Source organism: Lemur catta, chromosome 5, assembly GCF_020740605.2.
Source record: "Lemur catta isolate mLemCat1 chromosome 5, mLemCat1.pri, whole genome shotgun sequence".
In the NCBI taxonomy this organism is placed as follows: Eukaryota; Metazoa; Chordata; class Mammalia; order Primates; family Lemuridae; genus Lemur; species Lemur catta.
Genome location: NC_059132.1, coordinates 108,398,631 through 108,425,292, shown reverse-complemented (window position 1 = coordinate 108,425,292; position 26,662 = coordinate 108,398,631). Strand labels below are relative to the sequence as shown.

Sequence of the window (26,662 nt, the reverse complement as noted above, 5' to 3'; positions counted from 1 at the left end):
TTCCTTTTGGAAATTTTCTGTTTCCTTGTTAGCCAGTCCACAGGGTTCAGGTAAACTTCCTGCCACCTCTCCTGTCCCCCTACCACTCCCGAATTCTCCCAACTCTGGGGGAGGCAGAGAAGCCATCTCTGACCACAAGGACTGTCTCAGTAGCGGGCACGTAACCAAAGCAAGGTCAGTGAACTCTTTTGCCAAAAACAAGTTCTTGTTTTGCTAGGCTGGAAGATGGTGGCAGTCAGGTCATTGCCAGGTGGGACGCTGACAAGAGAAAAGGTGATGGGATCCTTAGGATGGAAACTGTGACCTCAGATCCAGACACCTTTTCCTATGCACCAACAAATTTTCCTTTTGAAATTCTAGTGTGAGAAAAACTACTCTTCAGATGATCTTCAGTATGTGAAATAACTTGAATTTTATTAAAAATTTACATTTTCAGACTTCAGTATTCTAAATTTATATAGGAAAAATAAACAGAAATCATTATATACTCACTTGTAAATGATACCCAAGTATCTAAAATTATTTTTATATGATAAAATTAAGTTTGTTGGACATTTAAATGTCATTATCAAGTCTTCATCTTTTTTTGAGTGTCCACATATTTCTAGTTTTTTTTTAATTTCAGCTTATTATGGGGGTACAAAAGTTCAGGTTATATATATTGCCCATGCCCCCCCATCCCCCCGAGTCTGAGCTTCAAGCGTGTCCATTCCCCAGACAGTGCACATCATACTCATCAAGTAGGTATGCACCCATCCCCTCCCCCCAGCCCCCATCCCCCTGAGTCTGAACTTCAAGCGTGTCGATTCCCCAGACAGTGCGCATCGCACTCATCAAGTAGGTATACACCCATCCCTTCCCCCCAGCCCCCACCTCTGTCCGATACCCAATTGGTGTTATTCCCAATTGGTGTTATTCCCAAATGTGCACTAAGGTGATGATCAGGGAAACCAGTTTGCTGGTGAGTACATGTGGTGCTTATTTTTCCTTCTTGAGATACTTCACTTAATAGAATGGGTTCTCTCAAGTCTATTTATTAAGAAAAATATATTTGAAAAAAGTACATATTATTTACATTAGGATTTTCACTAAAAAAGACAATTAAGGAAATCAAGGTGTCCCCCCCAATTATTTTTCTCAACCAGTATACAGAAATATCATATAACATTATAGATTTATGTAAAACTATTTATAGAAGAAACGTTTTAAAGTAAAATAAGTTTTTAATATTTTTTCAGTTCTATTCAGTATTTGAGTTCAAATGCCTACATAATTTATTGATTTAAACAAATTAATTCCAAGCACAAAGTATATTGAAGACTGCAGTCCAAAAAATTATCCATAAATGAAAAGTTTAAGTTATAGCTTTACATTACAGTGGGAAAATATATAAGAAAAGTGAGACTGAACATATCTATACCATTCACTGATTGGCCACTGCCAAATTTGTGACTAATTACAATTTATCTCTGTCAGATGTTCATTGAAATTCATTTCTTGGTGTTTGTCAAATACATTATGTGCAACTCTAGACTACAGTTATTCATATCCAAATTACTCCTTAGAAGTGAAGGCAATAGTTCTTTATGGCAGACTTAAAACAGAGTGAGCTTGCTAACACTCCTGTATCTCCAGGAAAGCCTTATCAACCTCACATGGACGGATTTTGCTCCAAGCTGGGAGGTCTGGATTTAACAGAGTGAGTCACTTAATACAGTATTTCCTTGAGAAAATGATTGATTTGGAAATCTTGTGCTTTCATTGTTATTAGCATTAATTACTCCTTGCAGCATGTTACCTAAAGCAGGTGCTCTTAATGAGCCTATCTTAGAATACCCAACGACAAAAAGGGCAAAACATTACAGCTATTTTTACCTGTTTTATTATGAATTTCAGCATATTTACAAAAACATTTACAGTTTCAGCTGTGGCAAAATTGGCTTCATCTCCTCAATAGCTATACATAGAAGACTAAGTAACTTATGGGGAGATTAGAGTAAAAGAGTTTTATTGAAGGGTGGGCACTTTTGAAATTGGTACAAATCAACAAAGTAGTAATCTGAAAAAAAATTACATCTGCACATGTCTTCTAAATGAATGTATCTTAAATACAAAATTTTTGAAGCACTATCCTTTATTCCTATAACTATTGAAAGTTTAATTCCTGAGGTTTTTTGAAGTCAATTAAAGTTCTTGAAGAAAGCAAAGAGGAAAGAAATGTGTTTCCCAGATGGGAGGCTGAACTGCGCATCAACAGTTTCAACCAAGTACTTTCTGTCATTTTTCTGTACATCAGATTTTCGTTTGGGATATATTCACACTGTAATTTATTTATCTACTGGCCTCCAAATGTGTCACTTAAAGAGCTGAAATGTTCAACTGAATGATGGTATAAGAGTAAAAATTATTATCACTAAACATCTGACATTGTTAAGTAGCTTCCCTCTTTTAAAGTGTGAAAATATAAAATGAGTTTTTTACATCTGCTTGATTTACATAACAATTCAAGTATCTCCTTTGAAATGATGTTCTGGAAAACATTAATATTTACGAACCACAGACTTAAATACATTTTCTGAAAGGCAGAATATTCTTTGAATATCCTTTGTTCTGATCATTTTTTAAACTGTAGAGATCACAACCTAGCTCTGGCCCATACAATATTTTTGATAGTTCATAATGTTTATTCATATATTTAAATAAAAACTTAGAAAATCAACATCAAATGCATTAAGGAAAGCTTCAAACTGTAATATTTCATTTAAAAAGCTATGTCCAAATGAAGAGATGGTCTGTGTCATTTGTGCTTATTTTCAGTTATGGCTGATATATAGGCTGATCATTGAGTGTTTGCAAGATGTGAAGTTGTATCATAGTCTTGAAAATGAATTCCCTTGGAAGTTGTGATTTTCATAACAGCGCCATTTAAATCATCATCTTCAATGAGTGTTATTAATCCACTGGCAATCATTGATGGGCTAAAAATAAAGGAAATATTAGTATTTTGATATGAAAGAATGAGGCATATTATCACTTCATCTTATTTTCTAAAGAATCTACTACCTTGAATATGAAATAGGGAAATATACATCATTAAGCTATTGCTACCTCCAATTTTTATTCAATTAGAAGTTAAATTATATGATAAATTTAGTGGTAGATTTTCATGTCTAACCTATCATTTTGGCAGGAATGATTTATACTCATTATTTACATGGAGAAAGTGATCACTTTCTCACCTTTATCATATCAGCAGATCTTAGATTCACCAGATAGAAATGTTATCAGGGTAGAAATATGATGAATTATAGCTAACATTTACTGAGCATCTTATTTTTTACCAGTTGCTGTTTTAAGAACCTTACATGTACCATTTTATTTAAGTCTTTCAGAAGTCCCTAAGTTTGTTTCGATATTCTGTACTGGGAAACCCCCAGCTACTCTAAGTCAGACTTAATCCATTGTGTGTGGCTGGGCATGGTGGCTCATGCTTGTAATCCTAGCACTCTGGGAGGCCAGGGTAGGAGGATGGCTTGAGCTCAGGAGTTTGAGACTAGCCTGAGCAAGAGCAAGACCCTGTCTCTATTAAAAATAGAAACAAATTAGCCAGGCATGGTGGCGCACGCCCACAGTCCCAGCTACTTGGGAGGCTGAGGCAGGAGGATCGCTTGAGCCCAGGAGTTTGAGGTTGCTGTGAGCTAGGCTGACACCACGGCACTTGTATCCCAGGCAACAAAGTGAGACTCTGTCTCAAAAAAAAAAAATTCATTGTGTGTGTGTGTGGGGGGGGGCAGGCAGTTGATCAGTTGTGTCTTATGAAAATGGTTGAAGCTATGGAACCGTATAATATTTCACAAAGGGCATATTTGAATAGTGCTTGGAATTTAGGCAGATAAGATATCATTGCCTTCAAAAGTGACTAAATATCACCTTTTAAAACATATGATTATGGCTGAAGGTATTAATGAGGCATTGTCTATATTTCAAAGCTAAATTCATAACACATAAACACATTCTATTCAGAAACTCAGGAAAAAACCTTTCTTCCAGAGAGTTCCCCAGATCAAAACTTTGAAGCTTGTATTACTTTCTCACATTTAAAGCTTATTTTTTTTCACTTTTTATTGCTTGTCTAAATAGTACCTTGATCCATCACATAAGGGAAGGTATAGTTTTACTTACTCCAAAATTCCATAGTATTTCATCATAGCCTTGATGGGCCCCATGTATTCTATATATTGTCCCATGTTTTCTTCTTTTTCAATGGATTCAAGGATGGGTGTATTAACAAAGCCTGGACAAATGGCATTCATTCTCACACCACTGTTCATAAGATTAGCAGCCATCTGCCAATCAAAAGCAAAAGGTTGGAGGTTTTAGCAGTTTTGTAAACATTTAGCATAGGACAAACTGACTATTAAAGCTATTTAAACGACTCTGATGTAAAAAATACTGATGAGCTGTCCCCTCCCAACTGTGTAACAATGACTGGTAAGCAGAAAGATAGTAAAAGAACATACACCTAAAGAGACTCTCAGGAATTAATACATTAATATATCTCAACTAGTTAATTTTTTAAAAAACTATTACTGGACAACTCCTGGAAATACTTGATTACCTAAGCTGCTCTTATCTACTGAACTCTGCAGGAACCTGAAGCTAAGCAGCTGAGGCTTAGAATTGATATCCTAAATTTCCTTTCAAAGACTGTGCATGTAAAACAGGATATTTGCTTAAAAAATACTTTCAGTGAAAATTTTTAGGACTTTGATGGATTCTAAAGAATTCTTCATCTGCACTATCTGGAAAACCATTGAAGTATTTTCAGACTAACATTCTTTGGCTTAATTTTCAATCTATTGATTTTATTTGAACTATTTCTAAAAAAAAATACAGTAAATCCTCATTATTCATGGATTACATGTTTGCGAATCTGCTTACTTGCTAAAATTTATTTGTAACCCCAGAAATCAACACCTGTGGAGCTTTTGTGGTCGTTTGTGGACATAGACGGAGCAGTGAGAGATCTGAGGTTAAACAAGACTACACTCTGCCTTGCCATGTTTTTCTAATTTTTGTGCTTTTTGTTGGAGGTTTTGCTGTTTAAAGTGGCCCCCAAACACAGTGCGGAAGTGCTGGGTAGTGTTTCTAAGCGTGAGAAGGCTGTGATGTGCCTTAGAGAAGACACATGTGTTAGATCAACTTCATTCAGGCCCGAGTTATAAGTGCCTTAGCCGTGAGTTCAATCTTACAATAAACAAGTTATCTTTAAATAGAAATACTCATAAAACAAGATTATGTGTTGATCACTTGATCAAAATGTTGTGACCAGAGGCATTCAGGAACTTAAGCCCGTATTTCCCCTAAAAGCCACGGTTCAGTGGTCACTAGTTCAGTGTTTGCAAGTGACTTCATAGGACACAACCACTGTGGATAATGAGAATTGACTGTAGAAGTTTCCAGTTGTATAATTTTAAATACAAAATTTCTGGTCTTTAAGATTTACTTTTCTTTGTAATATATTTATGTGTTTATAAAAAGTTGACTTGAAGATTAGGTCTTTGCAAACTAAATAATAATTTCCAATCAATTTAAATTGTGTGAGAATGGCTTATCATCGTTTTTTTTTTTTACTGAACATTTATAAATTGTTTTTTCTGTTCCCTAGTGTTTCTTCTTTTAATATTTTCCTCTTCATCTCTCTGCCCCTCTCTTGTCTCACCTGGATGAACCACTCAGATACCCCTCAACTGTTCTTTCCTCTTCTCTATTTGTCCGTTGTAATGCATTTTCCAAATAGTGGGCAGCATGCACTTCTTAAAATGGAAATCTGATCTTATCGCTCGCTCCTGTGTGCAAAAGACCCTTCGATGGGTACATTTAGAATAAAACCCAAGCTCAGAATCCTGGCCCAAGAGCCCCTCTTGGTTTGCCTCCTGCTGGTATCTCCAGTCATACCTCAGCCTACTTTCCTTGCTCGCCAGGCTTCAGCCAGGCTGCTTGGCTATTACAGCACAAAAAGGCAAGCAGGCTCATCTCACGCTGTCAAGGCATGTGGTCAATTAGTTCTAAAATATTTTTTAAGCTCTGTGCACCTTGCACCCTGGGCCTCCATGGGAGATGCCGTCCTTGCCCACTCTAGCAAGGAAATGCCTGGCCCCACCCCTCCTTCCAGCTCCACGCTCTCACTCACTTCCATCCTACTGAAACCACCCTTCAGTAACAGGTGCAGGCGAGAACTGTGGTGAGGGCCTAGCTAAAAATAATGATAATAGTTAGTAACTGTGCCTCTGCAGTCGCCACTCCGGAGCCATGCAGCTGGTGGTCATGTCGATTCTTAACTTCTCCCCATAGCTGGTGTTCAAAAAGATTCTTCACTTTCTACATAGATAACATCACCTTTTCGAAACCTAAAGGTAGTTTTTAAGATATCTTCTAGGCTCCGGGTTTCAGTGGATCGACTGGCGCACCCAGACCAGCGGCCCAGATCAAGTAACTGACGCAACCGAAATCATGACTCCAGGGACTAGAGCAACACAAGATGATGATTTCTACATCCCTATAATTTTGCCCCAATTAACAAATGTAATTGCCTAATCCCTTGCCTGCCAAACTACGCTTAGAAACCCTGTCTCCCGAATTCTCAGAGAGGCGAATATGAGAAATTTGTCCTGTCTCCCTGCTGAGCACCGTGCGGAATAAAGACACTTTCTCCGCCATAAAACCTGCTGACTCAGCATCCTGGCTGCTGCTTGGGCGGCCGGCAAATGAATCTGGTTGGGTGGCAACAGTATTTCCAGTGACAAGTAACGTCTGGAACCTATCACATGCTCTATCTAAGAAAGCCGGAAGTTAATAATGTTTAAATTTGGAGTCAATTTTAAAAATAAATAGTATCTCCCCATTATTTATCCTTAGTATATTTTTCAATAACACATCTGTATTTAGAATTTACTTCATTTTAAAATGATCCATTCTTTATTTGGTCCTTTATGTGATCCGAAAACTATTTTCTTTATAATAAAGATTGAAGTATAATATTATTTTTCTATCTTTTATCCAGATATATTGAATTCTCAATTTATTCCCCTTTACTTTAAAGAATTTGTGTTTCATAAGGTACACAAAGAGAAAAGAGATACTATGGTTGTTGTCGCCTCACCGCTGCTGAGCGTGTGAATCCAATTATGCCGTGCTTTGATGCACAGTAAACAGGCTGCTGTGCAACAGGCATGAGTCCTGAAACAAACAAATAAGACATTTAAATAATTTGATTAAAAAATAAGCAGACTACATCCAACAATGACTATGCAAATGAGTATTTTGTGGCTATTTCAATTTAAGATTAATCTGGATAATACACTAAAATAAAAGCAGTAACTTCCTAAAACTCAATAGCCTTAGCGTAGTTTGTTCCTTTCATGATCTACACTGTCCAGCATTTATAGTGGGTAAGTTACACCTGGGAACGTAGCCAAGAGCAATATGTAAGTTTTTGTGTCTCCCTGGCTTTCTGGAAAGTCAAGGAAAATCAGTGTTATCTAAAATACAAAGATAATCATCTTTAAAGCTAGTAAATTACCACCTAATTTTCAGTTTTTACATCTGAATTTTAAAAAGTATATATTCTACATTTTTAAGGCTTCCAAAATGACTGAAAAAAAATTGAACTGCATAAGAGGTCTTGGAGATTATAGTCTTCACAATAAATTGGTATGCAGTTTCCTGTCAGCAATCTGTCCTGAATGATGTCTCTAAGAGCTTAAGAAAATTAAAAGTTAACTTCTTTTGTTTTTAATCTTCAGTAGATACCTAGATCTTCTTGCCCTATGACTTAGGAAGATGGAAATAAAAATTATGGGCCTATTTTATCTCCTTTCATAAGTATGTAGTCAACAATAAAATTTAATCAATTATAGAATATTTCCATTTTTAATTTTCCACATATATACAGTAGTAACTGATTAAATTCATGGTCTGGAAGAATAAAGCAGTATTATAGCTTATATGTATAGCATCTTTTCCCCCCAACCCCTGCCTGGATCAACTCCCACCTAGATCAACTCCCCCCCCAAAAGAAACAAAACAACGAGAAAAACCTATTTTACTGTAGTAAATATTATCTATCTTATTTCTTATAATTGTTAATTCTCTAATCAACAGTCAAATTTAACTAGTTATTTTTGTATTCAGTTTTAACTAATTTCTTGGATTAACTTGTTTCAGTGCTTTTTAAATTTGTGATTTCCCTGAGTCAAGAAACAGTGATCTCTGGTTACTATAATGCTATATTTAATATCAAGTGTCATGCTAATAATACCAAATTATTCTGCTGAGATGTGTCATCTCCACCCAGCTGACTATTTCCAGAACACCACCAATCAGTTGAGGGTGTTGTGCCAAAGTCCAGCAATAAATGCAGACCTCAAAACCATTCCCTGGGTGCCTGCCAGGTCTCATTTATAAAGTATGTTTGCTCAAGAGCAGTTTAAATCCCTGAGGATGGTAGATCACAGGTAGCACTTATACCCAGTGATCTCAAAGTATTATAACATGTTGGTTCTCTTGTTGTTGTGGCTGTTTTGGGTTAGGTAAAATGTATAAGTTAATTAAGTTCGTCAGTGTCAGTCAACAAGAATTTGTGTTTCCGCAAGGTACACAAGTATATTAGGAGTATGAAGTAAAGGGAATAAATAAGTGTAGACAGGCATTGTTGCTTTTTGTTCTTTTTAGTTCCTGCTTTATCCATTCCTTAAATGTTTATGAGTCAAAAGCAGTGGTTGTGGGATGATGTTCACCTATTGCAGGAAATGCAGTGTGGACCTTAGTCAGAGATAAGCTAGTTGACACAGCCACAAAAAGTACAAAGGCATTGTTCATAAATGTTTTCAAAGAGGAATCTGGAATGCATTTTATTACATAGGTAGAGGTGGTGAACTTCTGAACCCAAGCTAGCTCAAGGTGTGTCACAGGGGCGAGATAAATCAAATCCTGTTTTGTTGGTCTAGTAAGAAACAAGCATCAAATATATACTTTCCTTTAAAAGCTGAATTGTAATGCAACCAGAATGTCAAAGAACTTATTCGCATTTTTAAAATGGCACTTGGTTTTATGAATCTAATGTTCTAATGACATTTTCACTGCTATCCTGCAAAATGTTTACTCTTGCATTGCTTTCACTTTCTAATATTGGCTCAAAGTATACATAAATCAATTTCAGACATTCAGAAACCAAGATTACTTTTTTTTTACAGTTTTATTGAGGTATAAGTGACATACAATAAAACTGCATATATTTAAAGTATACAATTTGATAAGTTTTGACATATGTATATACCTATGAAACCATGACCACAGTCAAGATAATGAACATATCAATCACCCTAAAAATTCCCTTGTGCCCCTTGGGAATCCCTTCATTCTGCCCTTCTCCTCACCCCTGGCAACCAATGATCTGCTTTATGTCACAACAGTTTGCATTTTCTAAAATTTTACATAAATGTCATCATATATAAATTCTTTTTTTGTCTGATTTTTTTCACTCAGGATAATTGTTTTGAGATTCATCCATGTTTTAGCTCATTCCCTCCCTTTTTTTAATGCTGAACGGTATTGCTCTGTACGGAATGAATTGCATATACTATACATTCCCCTATTTAATAGACATTGGGACTGTTTCCAGTTTTAGTGTACTAAAAATTAAGAGAATTCTATTTTTCAATTATCGCATTTAGTCCAGTTGTAGTTAATTTAGTTAGACAGAAATTTTTTCTTTATCTTAATAATACATGTGGATTTTAAGCATTGCTTCTTATGTTTTGAACAGGTAGAGTGGGTTAGTGATTTGCAGTGCTTTCTCCCCAGCTTGCCAATTGACTGTGGATGTAGAAATTGACTTTGTAAGTTTGCTACTTTGAAAATGGAGGCTAAATGGAGGGAGAAAAGCTATTGTGTTTTGGCTTTTTTTTTTTTTCTTTTTGACAATGATTTTAGTTGGAGATGGATATTTTTCAGAAATCTAACATTTTCTATTGTATCTCAAGATCCACTTTTCCTTTGCAAATACACTATTATTGCTATTGTGGTTTAGCGTCAGTGTTGGTTAACCGTACTTCTACTACTTGCTACAGACTCACAACACCAACATATAATGTTGTTTCTATGTGTTTCAAATAAAAATTGTGTTCTGAGGCTGGTGATCAGAGTCAAAACATAGGATAGGACTGCAGGTGCCTGGCATGACTCTGGAGATACCACTCATATGGTAGTTGTTGCAAATTATGCCCTCCAAGGTTTCTACAGTCTACAACCTATACAACTGTACATGACAGCCATCTCTGGTTCAAGAGACAACTGAGCAAAGTGACTGAGAAGAAGGAACCAGCAGAAGTAGAAAGAAAACAAGCCAAGTGTTGTGTCATAAAAATTAATGATGAAGTATTTTAAAGTGGTCACTGGTATCAAGTGCAGAATCAAATGATAATCACTCTTTGAGATATGAATGAGTCTCAATATCACCTCTCTAAAAATATCTCTTTTGGCTTCATTCCTTTCTCTAGCTACCACCTCATTTTTCTTTAAGATAAAAAGTCCACAAAAGAGTCATTATATTCATTGTCTCCACTGTCCTTACCTCCCATTTGTTCCAGAACTCATTCTGATTAGGCTTTCCCCGGACTACTCCAGGCACACCTCTCATGGTGCTGGCCAGGGAGCAGCATCTTGCTAAGGCTAAGTCTCTGTGCTTCATCTGGCTCCATCCCTTCCTCAGCAGCAACTGACATAGTCAGACATGCTCTCCCGGAAACACTTCCTTCTTTGGGCTGCTCTCCTTCTACCTCATACTCGCTGGCAGCTGCTTCTCCGGGTTCCCTGCTTGATCCTCCTTGACCTGACTTATAAACCTGCCGGAAAACTCCAGAGCTGTCCCTGGCCCTCTTTGTTTTTCTATGTACACTTTTTCCCTAGGTAGTTTTATCCACTCCCATGGGTGAAAATTCATTCTCTCAATTTCTCCCTCTTTGTGTCACACACATATATATACACATATACACACATGCATGCACACACATACACTACATACACACTCTCTCTTTCTTCTCAAACTTAAACTTTGGATCTCCATCAAGGACCCGTCCCCTGCCTTGAACTCTAGAGAGGGCGCTTTGAACTATTTTTTGTCATATTTCCTAATAGTTTTTTTTTCTTTACAGAATATGCTAATTCCAAAGATTTTATAGGAGTGAATTCATTTCAGAAATGTGTGTTTAGCACCATTAAATGTAAAGTATGATGAAAATATCTTTTAAATATAGTAAATTGAAATGCATATAACCAGTGGGAGGACCGCCATTTTACTAAAAAGTTACCTCTCCTACTATTTAACCACATAAAAATGTGGTTTTCCCTTTTATCAAGAGAATAGGAAGACATGCCAAAGACTGAGAAGAAAATACTTGCAAAAGAAATATCCAGTAAAGGACTGTAATCCAAAATATAAAAAAACCTTAAAACCCAACAAAAAGTAAATAAACAACTCAATTAAAAAATGGGCAAAAGTCACCTTAGCAAAGAAGATACACATATGGCACATAAGCATATGAAAATATGTTTACCAGCCTGAGCAAGAGTGAGACCCCGTCTCTACTAAAAAATAGAAAGAAATTATCTGGCCAACTAAAAATATATATACAAAAAAAAAAAAAAATTAGCCGGGCATGGTGGCTCATGCCTGTAGTCCCAGCTACTCGGGAGGCTGAGGCAGTAGGATCGCTTAAGCCCAGGAGTCTGAGGTTGCTGTGAGCTAGGCTGATGCCACGGCACTCACTCTAGCCCGGGCAACAAAGTGAGACTCTGTCTCAAAAAAAAAAAAAAAAAAAAAAGAAAATATGTTCAACATTATATGTCATTAGAGAATTGCAAATTAGGACAACAGTGAGATTCCACCATACAACAATTAGAATGGCCAAAATCTAAGTACTGAAGATACCGAATGCTGGTGAAGATGTACAGCAACAGGAACTCTCATTCATTGTTGGTGGGAGTGCAAAATGGTACAGCCACCTTGGAAGACAAGTTGGCAGTTTCTTAAAAAAGTAAATACACTCTTATGATACAATCCAGTTCCTTGGCATTTAGCCAAAGGAACTGAAAACTTGTCTACACAAAAACTTGCGCATGGATGTTTATAGCAGCTTTCTTCACTGGAAGCAACCAAGATGTGCTTCAGTAGGTGAATGGATAAATGAACTGTGGTACATTCAGACAATGGAGTATTATTCAGCATTTTAAAAAAGTGAGCTATCAAGCCATGAAAATACATGGGGGAAACGTAAATGCATATTACCAAGTGAATGAGCCAATATGAAAAGCCTCATACTTTATGACCATATGATTCCAACTTTATGACACTGAGGAAAAGGCAAAACTATGGAGACAGTAGAAAGATCAGTGGTTGCCATGGGCTAGCGGGAGGGAGGGATGAACAGGTGAGCACAGAACACTTTTAGGGCAGTGAAACTATTCTGTATGATACTATGGTGGTGGATGTATATCATTCTACATTTGTCCAAACCTATAGAATGTACACTACCAAGAGTGAACCCTCATGCAAACCTTGAACTTTGGGTGACAATGATGTGCCAGTGTGGGCTCATCAGTTGTAACAAATGTGCCACTCCTATGCGGGTGCTGAGAGTGAGGAGACTATTCTTGTATGGGGCAGTGATATACGGGAATTCTCTATACTTTTCCCTTCATTTTTCTGTGCACCTAAAACTGCTGTATAAAATGAAGTCTATTTAAAACAATGTTCTTTTAATCCTTTTAAACCAATTTACTGAGAGGGATTACAGCATAGTGGTTTGGACTTTCGGTGTGACGCTAGCTGAGCCAAATCCTAAATCCTGCCCTGTGAGCTACGTCCCCTTTAGAGAGGAACTGCTGTGTGCTGCAGTGTTTTCTTCTGTGAACTAGGGTAGTAAGAGTAGCTACCATGTCTTAAATGAACTAATGTATGTCAATGACTTAAAATGGTGCCTTGCACATAATAAACACTACTATTTGCTATTATTTTTATGTAAATATAAAGTTAAACATTTTCCCTTCAGATGAAACATCTCAAATTATTATTTTATCAATTTATGTACCTGTTCATGCACATTATATTTTTTAATGAAAATGTATCAGTTGCACTAAAATGCCACAAATCTGGTACAGTGTCCTAACTTGGTTTGATTTCTGAAGCTTGGCAAACTCTGAACAAACCTTGGCAAACTCTGGACTACTGCTAATCCTAAATCAAAAGGATTTACAGAAGTGTATTCATGTAAGAACTATGTGCTTAGTGCCTTTTAAGTGCAAAATATAATTAAGGAATATTTTAAACATACTCAATTGAAATGCGTAAAACCAATGGGAGGCCCCCTGGTGTCAGGGAGGGTGGAAATTCACTGGTTGAATAGTCACACCACTTCATTCCAATTCACAGGGCGTTTTGCCAGTATAATAACTATAGGACCAGTTGCTGGAATGAATATGAGTTTTCAAAAACATCTTGCAAATTAATTCCTTAAAGTACAAGGTTATTATTTCATCACAATGTTAAGGGATTTAAGAACGACAATAAAACAAAGCATTGTGACCTTGAGAATAGTCTCTAAAGAAATGCTGTTTTGTTTGACGTTGTGAGAAATGTCTTGTTTGTGCTTAAAAATGGACACCTTGTATGAAAAAAGCAAAGAATAGTATTTTTCAATACTAATTGTAGGCCCACCATTATGCAAATTTACTTAAAGAGATGCAAAATAGCTCTTTTCAAAATATGGCAAATCTGATTAGTAGAGAGTTTGTCTGTCCTTACTGTAAATTTGGAAAAAAAAAAAAAATCAGTAGGAGAGAAATTTTACCCACAAAACAAAGAAATATTTTCTAAAACCACTCAGCATAATAACACTTAACAACAACCAACTGATTAGATAATTACATATATATTTATAAAACATTTAAAATACCTAAAAATTACATATATCCTCATAGAACAAATAAAGTCATTTAGAAAAATAAAATTTAAATTCCACTTCCACATTAGTTCTTCTATCCTTAATTATTCTTTTTACCCATATTTACAAGAGCCAGTTTTAATCCCTACATCATGTAGAAGGTAAAAACTCAAAAAAGATCGGGTGCAAAATGGAGATCTTCTCGGACATGGCAAGTGTACTGAATCCACAAACATATTTGCTTCTAGAAAGATAGAAACCGTACAAAATGGACTATATAAAAATGCTAAAAAAATTCAGCTTTGGAAAATGAATTGTGACTCTACGGAAGCTGATGCTCGTAGGGTAACCTGGAACTCAACAGCTGCGCTAAAATGCCGGGATCCAAATCTTTTCTTTCGCATTTTCTTTGCAACCAAAAAAGACACTGCCTACCCGTCTGTCTGTCTCTAACCACCACTTCTCTAATATGAGGAAAAAGGGGAACTAGTGAGGATCTATTTATCTGTGTTCATGTATGAAGCTGCCCGACGTGACTCGTGCACTTCCTCATGACATGGTGTTCCACAGAAGGGAACACCTTATCTGATGCTGCTTTTTCCCTCGTTCTTGTGTCTGTCATTAAGTTATGCTTTAAAGTGTGACACGACATTAAAAAGGGACATAAGCTTTCATAAAACCACCACATCTTCTACAGTAAAAGTCTTTCCAGAAAGCTAAATCCAACAGCACTTTCCAGTGATTAATTCTCAGAAAGTTGCTCCTAGTGTTCCACCAAAATCACCCTTTCTGGAAGCTCCCTCACTGCCCACGCTGTGGTCCGAGGAACCTGGGATGAGCTTCATTGCCCACGCAAAGAGTGTCTGCACACTAGCGGCTGGCTTCCTAAAGCGTGGTCCCAGGGCCAGCGTGACCTGGGAGCAGAGTTTCAGGACCCACTCACTGAATCAGATTCTACATCTGACGAAGTCCCCAGGCCCATTAAAACTTCAGAAGCACTGTCCTAGAAGACTATTCATTTCCTGCTAGCCCTCTCATTCCCATGCTGAGAAACCCTTGATCTTTGATCTATTCCTCAAAAAGGCTCATTTATAAATATTTAACCATTCCTACTGATTACTTCTAATACATGTCTTCCTGATTATTTTAAGCCAAAAGACAACAAAATGGACACCTGTCTCCATGGACTGGCAGAGAGAACTTTGCCAGGACTAAGCAGGAAGGGTGGCTCACGTACTCATGACAGTGAGCATCTGAGCAATTAAGATCCAAGCAACTTAGGAACGGTTCCTCCATTTCATGACATAGGCTAAAATAGAACAAAATAAAATAGCTTTCATTACCATTGCTAATGCCTACATTTTTTAAGTAGCCTGTATGTGATTAGTTGTTCAACTATAAATCGGAGACAATTAAATTGACCTCTATTGCAGGGACTCGTAAAAGTTAAATGGGGAGATCAGACAGCCAATAGTTTACCACAATGCCTGGAACTTGGCAGTTGCTAAATATGTGGTAGGCTCCTTCCTTATCTCAAGAGCAGCTGTAGAGGGTGGTAACGTGATTTTACTACGCATGGCCTGGAGAAGAAAGAAAGTTTATCTCATTTGAAATTTCCGGATATTCTAGTCCATTCTTCAGGCTGTTGGAGTCCCAAGGCCTCACAACTTAAATGTTATGCTTATGTTTAAATGGTCCATGCCATGGTAATTATTTGGTTCTGCCCTCTTGATAAGAGACACGGATGTATCTCTTAAGGTAGAAAGTTTGCCCAGTTATTTTTATATCTCCATTTTATTTCTGCAAATGCTCAACATATGTTTAACTTGAATTTGTTACTTAAAGTGGTAATTTTAGCACTTCTACTTTAACAAACTACAAGCAATTATATTATTTTATATAAAACTGACAGCACAAGTAGATATGTCATTAGGCTGTTATTTAAGACATGCTAAAAATATTCTATGATTTTCAAGCATTTTCTTGAGACTTTAATGTTACATTCTGAGTAAGTAAGACACTCATGGTATCTTTCACAAAGTGCCACTGAGTGACTTGCTCCTGAGGCACAGAAAATCCTGAGTGAACACTGAGACCTGGGAGCAGGATCAGTAGGCATATTCCTTTTCCTGTGACAATTCCTTTTCCTTTCCCACAGTTGGAAGTAACTAAATATGTAAGAAGTGCGTTTGACTCTCAGGGGATGTCTTATGGGAACACAGCTGTTTAATTATCTGCTTTAAACCAGACTTCGTTCTTCTGTTATTCTTCTCCAACTTTTTTTTTAATAGTTAAGGATAGATGTGATGAAATGAGTACATGTTTGTACATTATGTTTATAAACAAAAACTTGTACAGATGAGTCCATGTGTTTAAAAATGATCAGAACAACTTCTGGAGCTCCAGACTGGAGCACACCCATCCCTCAGTACACGGGGGAATCATTCTCCACTTTACTCCTCTGTTTATTAAACCTATTAATTGCATTTGATACTCTGTCTGCATCAGTGGTCACTATTCATTAACTTCTCTGCCCAAACCAGTGTGCCAACTTGAGCTTTTGCTATGACAGTGAAGGACTCCACTTAATCCATGCAAGAGATCATGAGGACAGACCCTGGTTGAGCTGAATATTAATATTTGAATATTACCCACAGCTATTCCTTCAATAGAGTGAGAATTAGGGGGAAAATAGAGCAAAAAAGTCTGTGAGGAAGGAAGGTTTGGAAAACACAGGGGAAACAAACATCACACGTACTTCAACTTTGATAAATCCTCAAAGATTTTTTAGGTCCTCTGACCTTTTCCTACATGCTATGCCTCAAGGGCATACAGTTTTTGACTGAGGGTTCCTCTTTTACCTTCTACCATTATTACAATAGCCTGAATTTTTTTTATCAAACTAATTTTATAGGAAGAATGGAAGCTCTTGGTCAGTGGATAAAATACAAGGCAATTCATTTTAAGACTTTTTGTGAGATGAAGGCATATTAATGATAGCCCTGGGTGGGAGGCGAGATAGCAGGGACTGTCCATATTGCCCAGTGGCAACAAGGAAGCCGTATGAACGTACCAGGTGTGAGGCTGGCATTATGAAGTCAGGGTGCCGAGAACAACCTCCGAAAATAGAGAAGGTGACAAACCAAGCAGAGTGGACAAAGACACACTTAAGCTACTTAACCATTTAAAATGGGGCTGCTTTGTATATTGGGAGGAAAATCAGAGGGAGAAGCACTTTTGGAATGATGGGATGATAGTTATTACATTGTAACAGTGCCAGAAAATTCATTTAAAACCAAAACAATCTTATCACTGAATTGATATCAATTCATTGTTTTATCTGCATGAAGAGAGGACACCCCACGCGTGATTCCTAATGCCATATCTAGGTAAGAAGAGAATTAATACCTACGGGCGAGTAGTGTGACAAAGCAAGCTCTTAGTCAAGGAAGTGAAGTGGACATTACATTATAAGCCTTAAATTGCTCCTCTCAATGGCCTGTTTTGATTTGTGACTCTGGTAAGCTCCCCAGATATTTTCAGGACTTTACAATAAGGGCCAAATGGGGGCAAAAGCTCAAGATTTCACTGAAGGTTTAGTAATGTAACCTTGAGATTAAAGTGGTGCCCATGAGGCCTGAAGAGAATAGCAAATCGTGATGTTTATTCAAGTCACAGGAGTTCAGATTCTTTTACTTTCCTGTTAGGCTGAGGTCAACGTGGATAGAGAGGGAGATTTACAGATAAGCTCATAGATAGAAAAGGTAGATAATCTGGTGGTAAAACTTAAGGAGACTTGTATCCGGCGATTTGCTTGTGAATGCCAGCTCTGCTGCTCACTGGGTGTGTAAAAGCTCGGCCAAAATGCTTCTACTCTCCTGCATTAGTTTCCTCTTCTTCAAAATGGATATTATAGAATCAACCTCACAGGGTTGTTGTCAGGATTAAATGAGATAATGCATACACTGTGTTTAAAATTGTATCAGGCAAACAGTAAGTGCTCAATAAATGCTGTTATTATGTATTTAAATATTTTAATTGGCTAAAAGGCAGTAGTGCTACATTGTATTTCTTTAATTGTTCTCTTTGGGGCAAGCAAGCCCCCCCCCCCTTGTGGTACAGAATCTCTCCCAGAGCCCTAAATTGATCCAACCCTGAGGCTGTCCGGCCTTCCAAAGCCTGAAATCAGAGCCCCCAGGATACAAAGGCCAGGGCTCCCTGCATAGCGTTCTGGGTTCTCCAAGCTTTGTTGGCCCTCTTAGCTTTAGTGAGAATCCACAGAATTATCTCACGATCACAGCCCAGGATTTTTATTTATATTTAAACTTTTAGGTAAATATTCAGTGTTTCTTGTTAATTCCCCATCCATTTACATATTTTTTCTTATTATTTTATTATATTTAACTTTGCCAATTTGCCTTTAGGGTTTCAGCCTCTCAGAACCTAAAATTTGGCCCTCGTTGGAGCCCACATCTCCTTCAAGCATAGCCCATGTTCTCATTGTTCATTGTATCCTTAGAATTGAAGTGTTCTAATTTATAGGTAGATGTCATATTAGGAAAAACAACCAGATTACCCTGAACGATTTGTAGAATTAGGTTTTAGGGATGCTATTTTGACTTTAAGCAACCCAGAAAATGAGATGCTAGTCTATTTTTGAAAACTTCTAAAGAAGATTTCTAAATCTCCACTGGGGGCAGCTTTATCATGGTTTAAGGATAGAGTGACAATAATTCCTAGAGGAATGAGAAAAATGCTGAGAATCAGACCACTGGTTCAGTCACAGGTACCTTCAAACCTCACTCCCCAAATATGGAGCTAGGAGGTAGAAAGAAGATGGAGTGAGGGGTGAATTTCTATTCTGAAATCACCCTATTAAAAAAAACCAACCAGGTAATTTAAGAAAGTCTCTCTATTTTTGGACATGGATAGTTAAGACTTGCTTGATCAGATGGCTTCTTATTAAACTTCTTAATTTCAGTAGAACTGTTCAAGAACCATTGATGGTTTCTTCCTAGAGTTTTAAGAAGTAAAGTCACTTGACTAAGTTGCTCTAAAAACATCTTTCAGAGGTTTATAGCTACTTATTGAGGAGTGAGATATCAGCTGATATGAAATCATATCATTCTGAATAAAACATAGTTTACGATTGCAAGGTGTGACAAAGATGATTAGCTATCCACTGAAATCCACTCTTCCCTTAGGCACAAAGCCAGACTAAATCCCCAGACTTTCTTGTAGTTAGGTGAAACAACAGATCAAGTTCTCTACAGGATTGTAAACAGAAGTGAGGTCTGCCATTACTTGGCTGGGAGTCAGGCCTCCTCCATGTTCTTTTTCTCTTCCTGCTAGAGAGAAAGGAGTCCACCAGTTCCAGAGTAACCTTGGAAACTCCATGTTGAAGGTGGGAAACCTTCTGTCAGCCAGGTTTTCCAAATGACTGCACACAGAAGAGTGGCTTGCGACAAGGACCCTGCCCTGGGTTGGTAACACGAGTGAGGAAGAAGCTTATGCTATATGTAAGCCATGACATGTTTGGGCTTATTGATTAGTTTAGCATATCCCAACTACTATATATGTCATATTTTAAAATTACACAGTCTTACTAAAATCATATGCGAGTAGAGATATCTTCACTTCACTTTAGTACTTTTTACTCTGTCAAAGGGGCTTTCACATGCATGATTGCCTAGGAGTTTCATAACAAATCTCTAAAAAAACGGTAACTTTGGGAAAATATATATAAATTTTTAAAGTAGTACTGCAGTAAGATAACTTAAAAAACCTTAATTTAAAATAATAGAAATAAACATACAGTTCAAACTTTTGATATTATGCAATTGAAAATTCCAGAGCAGTATTAAAAAAAAATCAAACAAAATTTCGATTTCAAACCTGAGTTGACGATAAATAGATTTATTTTTGTGGTCCAAATTACCACTAAGAAAGTGTTAACTATTAACATAATAATTGCCTTTACCTGCTAAAGATGACATATTGATAATGATGCCGCCTTCACCTCCATTTTGCTTGCTCATGTAATCCAAACCAAGATAGGTTCCGCTGATAACAGAAACCTAATCCAGAGGCATAAATGAGAAAAGCAACATAGCTATTACCCTTCACATACCAAAGTTTTTATTATTATTCCAGACACATAGGGAGATTTCTGCAAATATTATCAATGAAAAGTTTTCAAAAGGCTTTTTCTTTTTTTTAAAAGCTGGTCACTGACCCTGGATTCTCTTTTGCTTGCCTAACAGTTGCAGAGCTTATCATATCTCTGCAACACCTCACTTCACTTAGTTGTCCAATACAAGATTTTACAATATAGTTTGTATTCCAATAGTGTTTTGGCATTTTAATTCAATTCTCAGCATCTTCAATAATTCTATACATGCTTTTTGCTTTCTAAATATTGGATACAAAATTTATTTAACCTTCTTCTTAGCACATGGTTCTCATGTCCAAGTATTTCACAGTTATCTGCTCTGTTTAATTCGCTTAGACCTTGGAATATAGAATAGTGGGTATCCTGATTTCCTACAGTTTTCTCCTTTTTTCTTTCCAATAAAAATTCTATTTTACTTTGTATCTACCACTTTCTGTGTAATACAGAGGAAGGTGATATCTCCAGATGTAGACTAGACACTGATTGATCTAATTACAGCATGGAAATCCCATTCTCTTTGACAGTGGCTGGTTTAGGCGCCAGCGTGTGACCCAGTACTGGTCAGTGAGACTTGAGGGGCATTAAGCCGGAGCTGGGAGGTGGCATACTGCTGAGAAACTTTTACTTGCTCTTAAGAAAGCCACAGAGAAATGGTTACATTTCCCCCTTTTCATTGTGCGTACGGGTGCCATGACTGGAACGGACAACTCACGTTTGCTAGCGTCCTGAAGGTGAGGTCAACGTAAAGGATGCAGGTGGGAGAGACAAAGAGACCTGGGCCCATATGATATCCATGAACTGCAGTACCAGGTGATCCTGAGCTCTGTGTTGTGTGAAATCACGTAACTGTTTCATCCAGTTTGAGTGGGGATTTTCAGTGACTTGGACATAATGGTCTATCACTTAATTTTATTCATCACTGCTTACAGCTATCCTTTCCAGAGTTTACTCTTTTGCTACTTACCTCCATGTATAGACACTTTTCCTGTTTTTACTCTAACATTTAAGAATCCACCATAACCAAAAACAACCTGTGAGATGAAGTTGGTACTTGAAGCCTTACTTTTTCCTTTTAGATTTAAGAACTCCTCCTTTCCAGCTCAGACTTACAAAAAGTGAAAATTCCCTTTTGACATCTTAATTCCTACTTTTTTCATGCTTTACAATGCTGCCCAGAAAATGCTACACTAAGTAATGAATCTGAAACTGAAGGCACACACTGGTGTGTACCTTTGTTTTATCTTAAAAAGCCCTTCTGGAGTTTTCTTGACAAGCATTCAGAGATGCCTCTCCTACCTAATAGTAGTTCCAGAAGAAAAAAGTAAATTGAAGATTGTATTCACTTAAGCCATGTGTCAGTTTGATATTAAGTAGGCTTAGGGAGAATGAATAAAATCTCCCATGATCCCCCTTAAAAACGAAAAACAAAACATTAATTGTTTATATAAGAAGGAAAAAATGTAGATGGCTGAAATTACTGAAGTCAATTAGATTCTGTTAGTTTCTGCCCAAGCCTCCAGCATGTCTGAACAGAATTTCTGTGTATGCGTATTGGCGCTATGCTTTTATTCTCAGGTATTTACAGCTTTGCTGACACTCCGCTTTTGTGTTTTCAACATCTATAAGATGTAGCCAGATAGAAAACTTGGGAATGTTTAAGTGTTATTTTTAATTTTTTTAAAAAGCAAGATTTATTTCTAGGTCTTTGGTGGAGAAGGGTAAAGGATTATTATTAGGTTAAGAACTGAGTAGCTTTTCAAAGGAAAGCGTTCACAGACTCAATGTACAAGACAAGGTCTTTGCTCTGGCTGTGCAGAGATGATATTTCTCACCTCTCTGCTCTACTATAAGAATCTCTTCCTTACCCTAGATCACAGACATATTTATTTATTCTATGTATAATTTCACATAGAGAACTAAAAAATCCAATTATTGGCAAAATGATCTAATTAACATGCATACTCCATATTTTTGGTTACAAAGAGATGACTTTTATATTTAATACTGAAATTGTAATTGGGTTGTATTCTAAATCTTAATTTTTTTCACTAATTAAAGCATTCAATAACTTAAAACAACTGTCCAAAATTCCCCTCCATGTCTCTGTCCATGTCCTCCGCTTCTTTAGAGATAGAGGAAGGCAGAGGAACTCACCACATATAAAAATAAGATAGTGAGAAAATGTAGGTTTTGATACTCTGGAAAGGAAATGCAATTTATTGAATGAATACTCATTCAATAAATTGCATTCAATTCAATAAATTCATTCAATAAATTGCATTTCCTTTCCAGAGTATCAAAACCTAGATTAAACTATGGTTTATTTAAGCTTAATGGTCCTTAGAGGTAGGGAGTTTACCTTCTCTCTTTCACAAACTGTGAAATTCAATATCAGAGAAATTAAAAAACAGTTCATAAACTGTAGATTTAAGACTAAATTCTAATTTGGACTAATTCAAAATGCATATATACCTCTTCCAGTGCAAATCTTTAGGCAACAAATGTATTTCTGGAAAAAAAATCACCAGCAATAGCCATCTGTTTTGTTTAATTTTTATTTGAATATGCTAAGGGATTCAGTACATGTTAGTTGTATGTCTAAATTAGATTATGAGTCCCACCTCAGTGGGGATGAATTATTTAGGTTTATTAAAGCTTCAAAAAGTTAAAGAAGTACACTGCAGAATTACCCAAAAAGTTAAGGTGGACTTAACTTGGAATAATATTCAAAGTCAAGTCAACCTCTGCCCAATTGCCAGAGTGACCTTTGATAGTTTTGCAAAAACTCATTCTTTCCTGAACATTCCTTTGACTTCTGAGCATATATAAATAATGCTGCTGCTGCTGTTGTTGGCTTCAGACTAAAGAGGAAGTGTGGAAGAGCCTAATGGAAACAAAAGGCTGGGAAGGGGTTTCGTGTATCTCTTGTGTGGGAAGAATGATGAGCTCAGCATAGTGAAGAATAAGGAAGAGGTGAGTTTGCTAAGGGGGAAAAGCAAAAGGTAAGTTACCAAACTTACCTCTTCCTTATTCTGATAAGGATGATACTGTTGGCAGCAAATCATCTAAACATTGTACTAAAACATGGAAATGAATACCTATGTATGCAAAAATCACGTATTGGCAGTTTATCCAATAAATATTAATTAACATCTACTCTGTAAGAACACAATATTTTTGCCTTAAAAGAATGTATAGTTTACTAACATAAATTACATATGTATAAAAATAATTCTAATAAAATTGAAAAACTGGTAAGTTCTTTGAGAATGGCATGGATATGTTGTATAAGATTTCAGAAGAGGGAGAGATATGTGGTGAAGTCCTCTAACAAAGTAGTTACTCTCTCGCCTGGGCAGTAAATGGAGAAACATATAAAAGAACAAACATATAATTGTGTAAGATCCAAGGAGCCAACTTACAGTCAAAGCAGAGTCTAAAAAAAGTTATATAGACTACCTACAAATATTTGTGCTGTACTAACAGAGATAATCAAGTTGGAAGGGACAATGATTGGTCAGACTCTAATCTACCCTTGCAATGGGTGTAGGTAGGAGGGAAAGTAACACACTTTAAAGTTATAGATGAGTAACAAAGGTTATGCATCATTCTATAAAAAATTAAACAAATGTCATTAATCCCTGAAGTTAACCTAAGAAGTAGCATATGTCATCACAGTCCCAAGGGGGGAAAAAAAAAGACTGGCTAAATTTCAATGGAGAGGGATCCAGGAGAGCTAGTTGTAACCAAAGGGGTCACGGTAAAATTCCCCTGGTCTTCCAGAATTTCCTATTTGCATATGATGTAGGTACTTTCCAGCTTGGAGCAGGTGTTTATTCACACAGGCTACATAAAAGCAAATATGCTCTCTCAGCTAGAAGAAGACAGATAATTCGAATCCTATACCTTTGTAATAACTGCTTCACTACTTTCGTGTTTCTTTATATTCACTCTAATCAGTGCATACTGATTCTAACAGCTAATTTCTCAAAGAATAGATACAGGAAGTGTCCATTATGAATACATTGAGTATAGGAATTATATCCTAGTAACCTTTACTTATAAAAATATCTGTAGATAGTACTAATGAAAGAATTAAAACATCAGCAGCAATGCCAAAGGCAGAAGGCTGCTATGCAATTTGTGCCTTTTCTCTGGGATAGCCTGATTCAAATAAATTCTCATGACTTTATGTGCTTTTGGAAAGTAGCATAAGTCTATAAAAACATATTCTTAAAAATTCCTGCAGTTTTCTGTTGGCTATATACTCAAAATTACTGTGTTATCAGGTGGCCAAAGGATGTAATGAAGTATGGTTCTTAATAAGTCAGAGGTAATCACCAAAGGTTAAATATAAAATGTATGGTTTTCTTACCAGCAGAAGAACATTAAAGCTTTCCAATGCATTTTGGTAAGGAATGGAAAAAGAATCAAAACAAAAAGAAAACATCAAATATTAAAGTATAAAATAGAAGAGTAAAAATAAATATAAATGGCTTAATTTCACAAATATAAAAATCACATCCCAAATGTGATTTTAAAAATAAATTCTCACAATATACCATCATGAAGAGAGACAAATTTAACATAAAAGGTTACTTACATTTTCAAAGTAAGTAAATGGAAAAAGATATACCTAGGTAAATGTGAATCAAAAGAAAATGATGGGGTACCAGTTTTATATATGCAAATATAGAATAGGTCAAACACATCACAGGTGGTAAGCAGGAGTATAACTTTTCAAAAATCAGATCAAAAGATCAATAAATTATAATCACTACCAATTTATGCTCTGAATATTAAAAGGTTTGTAATATATAGATTCCAAAGCTACAGAATTACTGAAAGAGGTAGGCAAACTGCTATTTGTCATTTGAGATATGAATACCTTCTGTTCAGAAACTTACAGATCAGGGAGATAAAAGTAAGCTAAGGTATAATTGACATCCAAACCAAACAGGAACATTAAAAGAAATGAAAATTATAAGCTAATTATCATTTTTAAGCACAGAGACACAAATATTCAATTAGGTATTAAGTAAGAAAATTCAATGGTATCTTAAACATTCATGTACCATAACAAAGATTTAGCCAAGAGATGTTAAGTATTATTTACAGAAAATATTTCATTTATTTTACTACATACTATATGCATATTACATATACTTTATATATGTATACATAAATTAGAAGCTCAGAAGGATTTTAAGGAAAACTTGCCAGTTTCAAGTTATTTTAAATACAATGGCCAGTTTCAAATATGATGCTAGTTTCAAGTTATTTTCAAATATAATGGACCTGGAATATTGGAAGTAAATTTTTAGAAGAAAATTTTAAAAGAAAATTTAAGGAGGGGTGTTTGTACTCTAATATAGCACCATCGTTGATTAAAGGATTTTAGGCATCTGTCAAGTTTAGGGAGCAATTCTGTGTGCTTATCAAGGTGAAGCTTACAGATTAAGCTCTTTCATGAGGCAGCATAATTTTTATTACCTCTACCAAGTTATTATTGCAGTTAAGTAATTACTCATGGGAATTTGAATTTATGCCAGAAAATTATGGACTAAGTAGTATCTTTAAGATATTGTGTTGATTAGTGAGAGGAATGAAGAAAAACACAACACTGTTTCTGTTTTTCAGGAGTTTATAATCTCCTTGGAGGAAATCTTGAAGTAGGAGGCCACTCCCCACACTTTTATACACACACACAGTAGCCCCATTATACTCCACACTCGCCTGCTCCGCAAGGCTAGTAATGGCCTTAACAAGGGCAGGGTGACCTGTCACAGCCCATCTCACATTTTGCTTTAGCTAAGGTTTGAGTTTCACTAAACCCCAATATCTTACATCAAGAGCCTTTATAAAATGATAAAATCAACAAACTCGTGGTATAATGGATAAAACAGAAAATTTTATTTCTTAAGTTTACCTTTTTAAGCAAGAGCTAAATAGTCATCAAACATCGTGGAAATTATATATACACACACCTTGACATTCAGGATAAAAATCTTACTGATTGCAAAGTTCCATTTTCCCTTTGTTTTCTGTAATATTCCTGGAATTTAATTAAGATTTATTTTTTAAATAAATAAATCAGGGGTTTGCAAGCTTTTTCTGTAAAGGGCCGGATTGTAAATATTTTAGTCACTGTGTGACATAGAGTCTCTGTCACAACTACTGAGTTCCACTGTTGTAGCATGAAAACAGCCATTGACGACATATAAATAAATGGCTGTGGCTGTGTTCCAGTAAAGCTTTATAGATACTGGAAGTTGAATTGCTTATGTTCATACTTTTCATATTATTCTTCTTTTGCATTTCTCAACCATTTAAAAATGTAAAAGCCATTTTCAGCTTTCAGGTCATACAAAAACAGGTGGTAGGCCATGGGGCCTGCGGGTTACAGTTTGCCAGCCTCTGAGGCAAGCAACCAGTTGTGTCTTTTTCATATTTCCTTTTAATATTTTAAGACATATACTTTCATAATTAA

At 36.3% G+C, this 26,662-nt stretch overlaps 1 protein-coding gene across 1 annotated transcript in view; it reads right to left on the bottom strand.

Moving 5' to 3' along the window:
* Positions 1 to 1,866: 1,866 nt before the first annotated feature.
* HPGD (15-hydroxyprostaglandin dehydrogenase) overlaps positions 1,867 to 26,662 on the bottom strand; it is a 28,946-nt gene continuing 4,150 nt past the window's right edge. The window contains exons 4-7 of the mRNA XM_045552479.1: positions 19,981 to 20,077; positions 7,163 to 7,239; positions 4,183 to 4,346; positions 1,867 to 2,978 (exon numbers count right to left, since the gene is read on the bottom strand). Of these exons, the coding sequence (XP_045408435.1) occupies positions 2,840 to 2,978; positions 4,183 to 4,346; positions 7,163 to 7,239; positions 19,981 to 20,077 (477 nt within the window). The 3' untranslated portion in view covers positions 1,867 to 2,839. The remainder of the gene's footprint in view (positions 2,979 to 4,182; positions 4,347 to 7,162; positions 7,240 to 19,980; positions 20,078 to 26,662) is intronic.